Source organism: Phaseolus vulgaris, chromosome 1 (genome assembly GCF_000499845.2).
Source record: "Phaseolus vulgaris cultivar G19833 chromosome 1, P. vulgaris v2.0, whole genome shotgun sequence".
In the NCBI taxonomy this organism is placed as follows: Eukaryota; Viridiplantae; Streptophyta; class Magnoliopsida; order Fabales; family Fabaceae; genus Phaseolus; species Phaseolus vulgaris.
The window spans coordinates 41207342-41220514 of record NC_023759.2 but is presented as its reverse complement, the minus strand read 5'-3'; the positions used below and the strand labels follow the sequence as shown (position 1 = coordinate 41220514).

The window sequence follows — 13173 nt, the reverse complement described above, 5'->3', positions numbered from 1 at the left end:
CTCCCACTCGAAAATACCCATTCTCCAAATTAAATTCCACACCCAAATGTTATTAATTTAATCCCCACATCGGAAAAGCTTAAGATCTTTAACCACAAACAGAGAGAAAAGTCTTGGGAATCTACTTTTCATATCACTAAAACCCACTCAATTATCTTTCTGAAGAAGACTTCCTTCCCATTATCCATACCCACTTAAAGCGGTCTTCAAAAGTCCTTCCTCTGTCTTCTAACATCCATATCTCCTTCAAATCTCTCCACCAAAGAGAATCAATGTTGTTTAACTTTTGCGCTTTCAAATGTCTTCATACTTCGACTCTAGAATCTCCTTCCACAGTTCACCCTTACCCAGACTCAGGCACCATATCCATTTTCCAATAAGGCCACATTGAAAAGCCTAATATTAAGAATTCCAAGGTCGCCCACTTCCCGAGATTCACAAACCTTGTTCCAAGAAACCCAAACAATTTCCTCCCTTCAGACCCTCAATCCCATAAAAAAATTCCTCATTAAAGTCACAATCTTCTTCGACACTATGGAAGACATCTTGAATAAAGATAAATAAAAGAGTGGATTAATCAGACATATCCTCCCCGCCATCAAAATAAATTCCATCTATCGAAACGAACCTACCTTCCATTTGTCCAATCTAATCTGTTTTTTTTTTTCAACGGCACAATCCCAAAAAAACACTCCTCTTATTGCAACTCCTCTGACAATCTCAACTAAATAAAAGAAGTCTTCGTTACATCAAAGTTAAAAATTTAAAAACTGACCAAAATATATGAATAAAGGTATAGTGTGTCTAATACCCTTAAAGCTTCATACATTTCGCCTATGAGCTCCTACTTACTGGTGATTTTTCCTAGTGGATGTGTACTTAGGAAAATTACTGGTATCATTGAGCAGAGATAGCATAAGTAACCTAAGATTAAGCAATAATATTTTTCTTATGACCTAGATTTTATACGAAATAAAATCCATTGAATATAATCACAAGTGGTATGTTTCTTAAAAGTTATTTGATTAATTTTTATTTTTTTTGCAACTTTTTGTTAGGATGTCATTATTAGCTAGTATTGAAGGAGGGACCCATTGCACATTTGGGATGGTCCTACATGTTGGTGCGTATATTAGACACAAGAGAGTGTTTCATTTCAAAGGTTTGAGAGAGTACACGTACAATATTTTTATACTATAATAACTAATTATTTATACGCTCTTCATCACAAACCATGACTTCCAACACTTGAACAAATTTCAAGTCTGGAAAGGGCAAACAAATCACATCTTCTCGGCCCTCTCTCTGTCCTGTTTAGGTTCTAGGTATGCTCAACTACTGTCACAACCCTTTTGTTTCATTCATTTTTAGAATCTCATTTTTTTTCTCACCTGATTTACATCTTGATTACCTTGTAGGACAATGATATTCCCATAACAAAAATCCACCAGAAGAATAACTTTGATCATTATTTTTTAACATCTTTAATACCAATCCCCTCTAACTTATTAGAGAGCCCCTCGAAGAGCCAAACTTGTCTCCAGATTACTCAACTTTGACAGTGTGTGCCAGGAAAATTAATTGTTTAAACTCTAATGGAATATATAATCATAAGTTCTAGTTAATCCCAATTCATTCTTTATGTTAAGTTTTTCAATATAAGTACCGTGGTAATTTGTGCCGCCCTTATTATAAATGATTGAACTTCACTATGTGTCTGTTGAGGTGAACATTGACTATGTTCATTCTTCTCCATGGACCAAAAATATTCATTCTTTCTCCGGTTTTTTAACTTAGGTTTATAAGGCAATGTGCTTAATTAGGCCATGAAACTGTAAATCGTTAATGGGACACATGCAGACATATTTACCAAATATCAGTCTCGTACATAAATACAAGATTAAAGTACACCCTTTTAGTAGAGTCACAGACTGAACTTAGTCTAACTTTTATCTAGTTCTATCACCCTTGGCCACGTATCTATCATTTATCTTATGTAGCTAGAACAAATCTCATCTGAAACTGTCTTAGTTTCTAATGTCTCTATTTGCATCCGGAGGATGACTGAGTATACTAGTTGTTTTCACGAGATTTAACAGTTAGGAAGATAAGAGTTTTTTTATCGCAGAAGATTACTGTAAGTAATTTCTACTAACTAGTTCAAATTTAAATCCTTCTAGATAGGAGTTCAAATACGTGTGTATTCAAAAGGATCAGAGACACTGGCTCATGTCACAATGTAGATATAGCAGTCCTCATAGTGCCATCCTTTTGTTAATTACTCCAATCATGCATATATGTGACATATAAACAATTGATTAAGAAACGTGGAAACGAACCAATGTGTGGGTAACAGTTGGGCATTCTTTTTTTTTTGTCGCAGATGGAAGATAATTCTTGCTTCCAAGTTTAAATCAAATGTATTTGGTCAAGAGAAATCATACCAGCATCAACATGAATTGACTAATAAGTTAGTCTAGCACTCATTTCTAAGGTTGTAAAAATTGAGTTCATGGTGAGTAAAGAACTATTAAATAACTCAGATTGGTATATAAATAAGTAGTCCAATAAATGTACTTGCGGCTATTATTATCGCATACACAAGGTAGCATACATTTTATTAAGAAAGGAAAGGACAAGAGCTCATAGACCAAATCATCAAACTAAATGGGTTTGGTTAATGCTACCTTTTTTGTCGTATAAGGATGTTGAAATGGAATCTCATTTTCTGACAAATAAAAAATTTCGGTAGAAGGGGATGAAAGTGTTTTATACGGGAAAAAAGTATTGAACACTGTAGGCCATTAAGGGGACCTAGTGTAATTAAATATTCCTTCCTCTAATCCACCATTTCCTCTTGCTGCCGTGTATATAAAGATGGTGATAAGTGATTATGATTTGCACAAGGTTGAAGAGACCCAGAAACAGCCCAAAATCCTAAAAGACCACAAACCCCCCAACCAAAAGGCCAACATGACTGGTTCTCCTTGTGGAGCCTGCAAATTCTTGAGAAGGAAGTGTGTGAGAGGTTGTGTTTTTGCTCCTTACTTTTGCCATGAACAGGGTGCCACCCATTTTGCAGCCATTCATAAGGTCTTTGGTGCAAGCAATGTCTCAAAGCTCCTTGCTCACCTTCCTGTGAGTGACCGTTGTGAAGCTGCTGTCACTATCTCTTATGAAGCTCAAGCTAGACTTCAAGATCCAATTTATGGCTGTGTTGCTCATATTTTTTCACTCCAACAACAGGTTTATTTCCCTCTCATAAGCATAATCTTACTATATATTGAAAACCCTAGCTGATTTCTGCTTATACTTGTTCACTAATATATCCACTTTTTTCTTTGATCTTTGTAGGTGGTGAATTTACAAGCACAACTAGTTCATCTCAAGGAACAGGCAGGTCAGATCTATCTCAATGCCTCTGCCACTGAAACCCCTAATGAGAAATACTTAGGAAAATCTACCAATTTTCCCCAATATCTTGAGAGTTGGTTCCAGACGGAGAATTCCAACTCGGCTTCACAATTTCTTCCTAAATTGTCCACCAATACTTCAACACAGTATTATGGAAATACTAATACCTTTATGGACCCAAACCCTATTGGAAATGATGATGACAATTCCGTAACAGTAGCGGAAAGCATCTCCTTTTCTAGCTTTGAAGAGAGTTGTAACTCCATGTCCTGTGACATGCAAAGGCAGTGGACCTTTTATCAAGTGGATAACCTTCAGTAAGAGTGAGTTTTGGTGGTAATAAAATTTACTTAATGAAAGATCAGAGTCTGCATGAAAGAATTGGTGAAGACAACTTTATCAATTTTGAATTGTTGCACATGTGTTGAGAAGCATACACTTCTTTATTACTTGAAGAAGCCTAGAAATGTGAATTGTAATGGGGATCCACATTCTAGTATTGTTTTGTTTAGCTTAGTGAAATATTGGTATTTATTAGAATAATAATAAAATCTTAATGATAAACTTTGGTTTTTGTATATGAACTAAATTATGTTTGTTTACGGACTTGGTGAAGATCCTAAATTTGACCTAAAAGATAGGTTTGCATATTGAAAATATTTGGAAAGAAATATATATGGAATAGACTAGGGAATGGTAATCCCAAAGTAACTGATATATTAAACAAGTAACCTCTAGGTTTGAGGGAAAAGGAGCATATATATGCAGATAGAGAATATTACTCAGTAATTAATGCCATTAAATCAGGCTTCACCCACTGACACAATATATTGCTCTGAATGATTTTTTATGGAAAAGCACTTTTGGTTGATAAATGATGAAACTTGTGACATTTCTTCAATTCCCCCGTTTACCTTTGTTTCAGCAAATTAAACCAGATCAATAAGCTTATGTAATATTAAAGTACATTATGAAACTACAAAATTTTATTGTTCTTACCTTGATTTTTGGAGATAAGATGTTGAAGAAATACAGACAAATGCTTAGCAAGAACCAGAAATATACCATATGTTTGATATTTTCTTTTTCCAGGGCCTCTCGAATAAGTTGTCTATGAACGTGTTCGTTTGCCCAGACTTTTTAATTTCCAAAACACTCTAAATGACAATAATTTGAACCTTGTAGCATTATATCATTATAAGAACAGAGAAATAATAATATGTGAAATGTTGGATAATAATTGAGATATATAAATAACATATTAAAGATTACGAATAGTTTTCATTTCTTAATCTGTGTTCTATGTAACTTAAAACCGAAGATAAAATAGAAACAAATCAAAGTAGTATTTGTAAGTAGTTACCCCTTAATGCATAAAATCAGGCATTCTAAATAAGGTGTACATTATTACTTCTTGTCCTAAGGTGAGTAGAAAAATTGAGAGGTGAGAGAGCAACCAATTTACTGCTCTATTCTTTAGGGTAAACACGGAATGTGTGAAGAAGTTGTAGTTGACAGATATATAAAAGTAGAAACACCATAGGTACATCTGAAGCCTCAATGTTCCTCAATTTGAAAGATGAACATGAGGACTGCAAATTCAGAACCCCCATCATCTAGTGGCTGCAGTAGTGGCTGTTAAATCTGAATTTTTATGTCTCCCACGCCACATTAATTTATTTCTACCCCTAGACTGCAAACAACGATCGAAAAACAAGAAGGATAAAAGAAAAACAAAGGATCCAATAACTACATTTGGAATGTTAAAATGCTTTTAAGTATATTTGTAGTGATGATATGATGAAATATATATGCAATAAACTGTTTGTGTGTTGCCAAAGGATTCTTGTTTTTGGATGTAGTATGTCTGATATGACCAGTTAAGTTCATGCACTTGCTCCTATATATTTGGCTACCATGCAATCTATCAGGCTTGTAATCATTTAATTTCAGTTTCTGCTGTCATAATGGCTGGTGCAATGCATGTTTAACAGATAATACTGTTTTCTTTGTTATCATTGTGCTCCATGTTCAGTCATGTCTTTTTCAGTTGGATTTGTTTCTTACTTAATTATAATGGTGGTCCATGCTCTCTTTACTGTTGTTGTACTATATTTTTGAAGTTGTTCTTTTACTGCACTTATCTAGATGTTTTAATTTTGATTTCTACTTGATTTCCATTTAGAAGGACACATAAAAAGAATATTTCACTTCTAAAATATAGATGTTAAAAACATTCAGGTAGGTTTTTTTTTTTAAAGGAGCAGATTTACATAGCATTTTTTCAACAGATAAAAAAGTTCTAATTTTATTTTGGGATTTGTTAATAACTTAGCTAACAATTATAATTACTAACTATAATTTTAATTAGCTTTATATTATTCGAGATATAGATGTGATATGAATTAAATTAATAAACTTTAAAAAAATAATTAAGAGTGATTTTTTTTAGAATTTGGAGAAGAGAAGGATTGTTAAGTCATTCACCTAAATCACATGGGTTCTTAGGAAGTGTTCACTTTGGCACAATTAAAGGTTTGGTCCTGGGTAACTTCTAAAACTGTTTCTGCTAGTTTTACTTACTCTGAGTGGTGCATTGATCCTAAGGCTTGTATGTTTTCAATAAAGTGAGCTTTTACAAGAGTTACTCCTTCGTTTGGTTATTTGTTGTTCTTAGCTTCTGTTGTTCTTTTTGCCCCTTGTTGTGGTTGCAAAGAGATTGTATTGGGTTTGGTTTTGAGTTTGTATGGGTTAGATTTGAATTTGTACGGGTTAGTTTTGAATTGGTACGGGTTAGTCTGGAAAGTGAACAGGTTGTACGGGTTTTTAGTGGTAGATTTGTTTGTCTCTCTGTTTGTTGGTTTGAGAGACCAGAGAAATTGTCTCATATTTTTTTAGGTATGTATAATGGTTGAATCACCCTGGTTCCTGTTATTTAATCCTTTTTGCTGATAAAAAAAAAACAAAGGTTCTTTAGTAACCAAACAAAAAGTAAGTGACCATAATTTTTTTATTTAATTTAATAAAATATTCACCACAAGAATTGTTCAATAAAAATTAATTTTAGATTATAAAATAATTAATTACTATATTAACTAAATTAGAAACCATTTTATAAACTAAAAAAATTATTGATATCTAAAGTAGTTTTTATTATTAATAAAAATTTATAAAATAATTTTAAAATTGGTATCTAATCATTAGTTATACTAAGGTTTTATTTATTAATTACTTATTTTTTTAAATTAGTCTCTATTAATCATGTAGAGACTAATTTAGAATATAAAATATTAGTAATTAAAATCTTGATACCTAATTTAAATACCAATTTAAAAATTATTTTATAATTTTTTATTAATAATATAAATAATTTTAAATACTAATAATTTTTAATTTCTAAAATAGTAACTAATCTAGTTAATATAGAGACTAATTATTTTGATCTCTAAATTTAATTACTATTTAATATTTTTTTTTTATGTAGTGATGATAGAAACTTCGAAAACTATCCACTGTAAGGTGTTTTATTATATAATACAATAATCAAAGCAAGATTATTTAATATTAAAATATATTTAAAATTATAAAATTTGAGATTTAAAAAATTGTTGTCACATGCACTATTTATTTTAAACACATGGTTTAGAAAAAAAAGGAAGTGAATCTAAAACAATTTATTACTAAAAACTCATTGCTAGAAATTATAAAATTATAATTTGTAATGGAAGGATAATATTAGAAATAGAGTAGTCACTTAGGAAAATGTTTTTTTTCTTAATCAAATTGTTGTCAAGGGGACATATTGTATTGACTTAGTTTATCTAAAATTAATTTAATTAGTTTGTTGGTTTAAATAAGCATGTTGTTCTAGAGAAGAACAAATATCTTATGCTATCAATGATGAATAAATCAAGTACCTACATCATTTAATAAACTAATAACCTATTTTACCAAATCATTATTTTCTTATGCACTTGATATTTTGAATAAAGCCTAATGCACACAATTATGGCAACTAATACTTTTGTTTATAATCTAAACATAATCAAAAGAAAAGAAAAAGGAAAAAAATGGACTAAGTTTTGAACAACAACCTAAAGTAGACAAGAACATAGTTTTAATTCTTGGGCAGTCACTTCCTACACACCAAAAAACTCAAACCCCTTTCATTTTGGAAAGGGTAATACCCATTTCGTAATGAAAAATACCCCACACTTGACCCAATTTCAATGTTAAAGAATTAAAACATAAATGGACTCAATTTCAGATCATGATCCATATCAAAAGGCCGAAGCAATCAAATTATAACTTTGAAAATGTATCCTACATAATAAGAAAAAAAAAACTTGACTTTATCATATACCACCATCTTAATATATATTTTAAATTTAAATATGTTTTAGTTAAATATAATTCCGTCTGTTTTTAATCTCTAAAAAATATTAATTATTTTTCAATTTATCATATTTTCTAACCATCGTTTAAAATTTTTAAAGTAAGATACTCATATATATTATTTAATATAAATATTATAATTATCTTTTTTTTTTTTACTTTTTTGTTCAAAATACTTTACTTTTTTACCTTCTATCTTCATTACAAATATTAAAATTAACTTAGCCATTTATAATTTATTTTTAATTTGTTAAATTTGATACTATAATTTTGAATGATAGTATAATAATTTATTTTCTTACGTATCGTAAGTAGAGATTTTATCTTTAAAGACAAAAGTCATAAAATATATTTTATATTTTTAAAATTAATAAATAAAAAATATAAATTATTGTTATTATTATTATTTTATTTATTAAAAAATTTAAACCAACATAAAAAAATTCATCCAATCATAATATATTAATATATTTTTTTCGTTGATCATTCTTCAGTATAAAATTGTAAATATATAATTATAAAATAATAAATAAGAGTAATAATTATTTTTATATAACATATAATTTTAATATATTATAGTTAGTAATTCTAGAACTATAAATATATTATTAACTTTTTTAGATTAATTATTTTTTATGATATATTGATAAACTATTTTATAATAATTTGATATTATAATATCAAAGTTAATGTATGGAGAATAAATTATAAACTCTAAATAATTTATAATCATTTTAAATAAAAAGAGTATATTAAAAATTTAAATAAAAAATAAAAATAATATATATTAACAATAGTATTGATACTCATAATATTAGTAATCATAATATTAATAATAATATTATTGTTAATAATATATAATAATATAGTTAATAATAATATTATTATTATTAATATTATTAAATATGATTAATATTTTTATTAATATTATTAATAATATTGTTAAAAATTTATTTTCTTACCTATCATAAGTAGATATTTTATCTTTAAAGACATAAGTCATAAAATATATTGTATATTTTTAAAATTACTAAATAAAAAATATAAATTATTGTTATTATTATTATTATTTTATTTATTTATCTTCACGTTCTGATGACTTCTCATCTTAGGCATGGTCCGACACTTGCCCATGAAGCTAAGAATTTTGTGGTCGGCTACACCATCTATTAGCTGGTCGTTGCTAGGAAACAGATATGAGTCATTTGGCCATGCTTTGTTGAGATTAGTGTAGTCCTCACACATTTTGCACTTACTGTTAACCTTGGTGACCATGACTACATTGGCCAACCAAGTAGTGTAGTGGGCCTCTTGTATAAAATCGGTCGAAAGAAGCTTCTTGGCCTCTTTCCTCGCTGCCAACCTTTTTTCCTCCCCAAGCTTGCACTTCTTCTCGGCCACCGGGCGCACCTCCTTGTAAATCGAGAGCTAGTAAGTGCTCCACCCCGACATATCAGATGTTGTACAAGCAAAGAGATCATTGTTCTTCTTCAATGCTTGGTGTACCAGCTCGGCCTTGGCCGGCGCTATCGTCGTTCCAACACAGGTTGTGTGGTCCTCGTCGAGTAGAGGTACTCGACATAAATCCTCCTTAGCTTTGAGTCTCGGCTCTGTCGTCCGGGGGTCGAGATCCACTAGAGCAACTGTGTGCTCTCTACATTTTTGCTGAGCTTCTCTTTTAGGGGACTTCCTTCCTTGAGAGGATTTCCGCCTGGGGATCGGTCATGATAGGCGTCTTGTCGCGTGGGCTCTATCCTCAAACTTGTTGCATAACATTCACGTGCGACCTTCTGATCTACATGCACCATGAGAATTTTTCCCAAAATCGATAGGAATTTCATGGCCAGATGAGGGGTAGAGACGATTGTCCTCAATCTATTGATGGACGGTTGCTCAAGCAGGATGTTGTAGGAGGTGTTGACATCTATCACCAGATACCAAATCTTGCCGAAGGTGGTATAGAGCTCAATATACCCCCGGGTGTCCACTCTCTCACCCAAGAAACCGACCACTTGATCATTGTACGACTTCATCTCCTCCTCGACAATCCTCATCCTCTTTTCAGTAGAAGATGTCCATCGAACTTCCCTGATCCGCCAACATTTTCATGATGGAGAAGTTGTCAATGTCAACCGTTATGACCATGGGATCATCCTGTGAAGGATCGACACCCTTGAAGTCCTCGTCGGTGAAGGTTATGGGCGACATCATTGGTTGGAGTGCTATGGTGTTAACTTGTTGCATTGCCCTCAGGTGTTTCTTCCTTGTCGTGTTGGAGCTACCTCCCACAGTGAAGCCCCTTACAATGATGTTTATGACCTCTCGTCCACCCCTTCCTTCATCTCCTTCCTTCCTCGAAGGCTCCTCCTGCCTTAACCGACGCTCCGGTCGGCCATCGTCTTCTCTCGTCCTTCGAGGGGTATAGTCCTTCCGCCCTGTTGCCTTTTCTCTCCTTGGAGACCACTTTGAACCGACGGAGATGCTTGACTTGGATAAGTTCTTCGATTTTATCCTTTAGTGTTTGACATTCCTCGGTGGTGAGCCCAATGTTGCTATGATACCAACATTTACAAGTCCAATCTATGTTCTTAGGGCTTGCAGCTCTTCTCGATGACGGGATCAGATCGGCACTCAAGGCCTAGTTCAGAATATTCCCCCTATCAGTACTGAAAGGGGTGATCTTGTGAACCGGGTCCCCAATTGTCCCTGTGCCTATCTCCTCAACCAGCAGCAGATTAGCGCAGACACTCATTCTCCTTCCCCTTATCCTCATCTGCCTCAGCCCTAGCCTGATTTATGAACTCCCTCAACTCTTTCAGCTGCATGAACTTAGTGACTCTCTGCCTAAGCTCATCTAGGTTTGCAGCTGGCTTTTGGCACAAACTATCAGCAAACAGCCCTAATCGTAGGGTCGTGACCATGTGATGCATAGCCACGTCTGGACTCAGATTTCGGATGTTTAGGGCTACTTTACAAAACCTCTCCATGAACAACCTCAGAGATTCCCCTCTCCTGGAGAATATTGACCAGGGTGATAAAACTTAGGTGATGCGGTCGAGTAGTAACGAACTGTGTCCCAAACATAGACACCGATGTCTCGAAACAGTCAATGGAGTTTAGAGGAAGCCTCTCAAACCAACTCAAGGCTCCTCCCTTCAGCGAGGTAGGGAACACTCGGCATAGGACTGCGCTGTCTGAGGTGTACAAGCTCATGTGCATAGTGTACACGTCCATGTGCTCGTTGGGATCGGTTGTACCGTCATAACAATCCATGTTAAAACCTTTTCACATAGCCGACAGTTGTGCCCCAACCACATAGTCAGTGAATGGGTGTCGGTGGGTCAAATCTAGGGTTCACACGACCGAGACTATGACTCGGCATTTGGTCCAGACTACCGGACTGACCAACAACGAAACTGATTAATGACCCAACATTTGCTAATTTGCTTTTATTAGGCCCATTAGAGACAAATGGCCCACAGTAATTATATAAATAAACACATTTTCCAAAGGATCAGGTACGCAATCATCTAATACTAAATAATGAATGTCGAGTATCGAAGTTTGACTTGAGCGTCAGAGTATCTTTTGCAGGTACCATCCGAGTCCGGAGTTTAAGGAGAGGAGGAGTGAAAGAGCGAGAGTTGCAGGAGTTCGTCCGAAAGGAAGGAGTGAGGTGCATACTGACCAACCAATGAGTGGTTCAATCGTTCTCTTGGTTCAAACTCGTTGGAGAACATCTTCAAAATGCCATTAGTTGTAGGGAAAGAAATAAGCGGAATTTAGAGAGAATTCTTCTAGGTTGGGGATATGATCATAGGAGAATCGCATGGGTTAAATGAGACATTAGCAAAGCGAAGGAAAACGGGGATTATGAATAAAATATTTAAAATTATTTAATATAGTTTTTTCAGGAAAATGTAAGTGAAGGTTAGGAACATAAGAGCAAGGGTTATGGAAAGAGGTATTGGAATTAAAGTGTGGGTCATGGAGGATGCTAAATAATAGTAAGGATCATAAGCTAGACTGTGGTGGAAGGACAATGTGAAGGCATATGGGAAGAGTGAAAATAGAATCTAGTTTGACTCTAGCATTTCTTGGAAACATGGGTCAGGAAACAATATTCTATTTTGGGAAGATAGGTGAGTGACATACCACTCCGAGATAGGGTCCCAAGGCTTTTCGCCAACTCATTGATGAAAGAAGTTACTTTAGAGGAGACCAAGAACTGGAAAGACGGTATGTGGGAGTGGAACTTGGGAAGAAGAAGACATTGGTTCGAGAGTTTAGATGATTGAGTTGTTGCAGATGTTGAGCCAATATAATCTAGATAAGGAAAGGGAAGATGTCTGGGTATGGCAAGACGATGAAGCAAACATATATACAGTGAAATCAACATACAAAAAACTATAAAGTGGGATACTAACAAAGGATGCATATATGTTTAAACACTTTTGGAAAATTAGAGCTTTAGCATTAGTCCAACTTTTTTGCATGGAAAGTGTTGATGAATAGGATATAAACTTGCAATAAATTAATCAAAAGAGGAGTGGTAGTTGTAAATAGAGAATGTGTCTTGTGTGGGAGTGAGACTAAATCAGTTACACACTTATTTTTCACTGTAAGACTACTAAAAAAATCTGGAATACGTGTGATGGTTGGGTGTAACTAACTATATATAGTGCCTATCATAACTAAGTCAGGAATCACTTCTACTAATTTTGACACCTTGAGCTAGGTACTAAAGATGATACAATCTGAAAAAGTATGTGGGTAGCGATTATATGGAACATCTGGATCTATAGGAACAATAATCTAAAGAACCAAATGTTTGAAGCAGAGGAAGTTTTTACTCAGGTGCAAATTTCTCTATCTCTAACTAGTACTTTAACCCAATCACATGCATAAAATTTAAAGGTTATTAAGTGTGTAAGTGGTAGGTTTACCTGAACTCATCACAGAAAAAAATGTTTAATGTTCTCTTGGATGTGATTTGAGAAGGGAGGGGAAATGTTGGTGCAAGAAACAATATAGGTGCAGTGGTTCACCCAATTTGTGGATTATTATAGCAAGCAACAACCTTTGTAACCTTCTATTGCATTTTTGGGGCTTTTAGGTACTACAATATTGTTGACTAATTTTTTGTAAAATTGGTACAATTGAGTTTATTAATTTTAAACTCTTTCTTTAAATGCTCGAATTTACTTATTTTATTCTTTTTTTCAACCTCAACCTTGAAAATGTCACTGCAGGAGTCATAAACTGTAAGATATGCATATATGTCCTACGTGGCATATATGTGATTTAAAATATATAAATCATAAAGTTGAAAAGTAGTTACTTTTGAAATTTGAAAAGTTGTTA

General features: G+C 33.4%; 1 protein-coding gene across 1 annotated transcript; it reads left to right on the top strand.

Moving 5' to 3' along the window:
• Positions 1–2862: 2862 nt before the first annotated feature.
• Positions 2863–3978, top strand: LOC137814280 (LOB domain-containing protein 29-like). Its single transcript, XM_068616913.1, has 2 exons — positions 2863–3246; positions 3355–3978. The coding sequence occupies exons 1-2, from the start codon at positions 2878–2880 to the stop codon at positions 3733–3735; spliced, it is 750 nt and encodes a 249-aa protein (XP_068473014.1). The 5' UTR covers positions 2863–2877; the 3' UTR covers positions 3736–3978.
• Positions 3979–13173: the final 9195 nt, after the last annotated feature.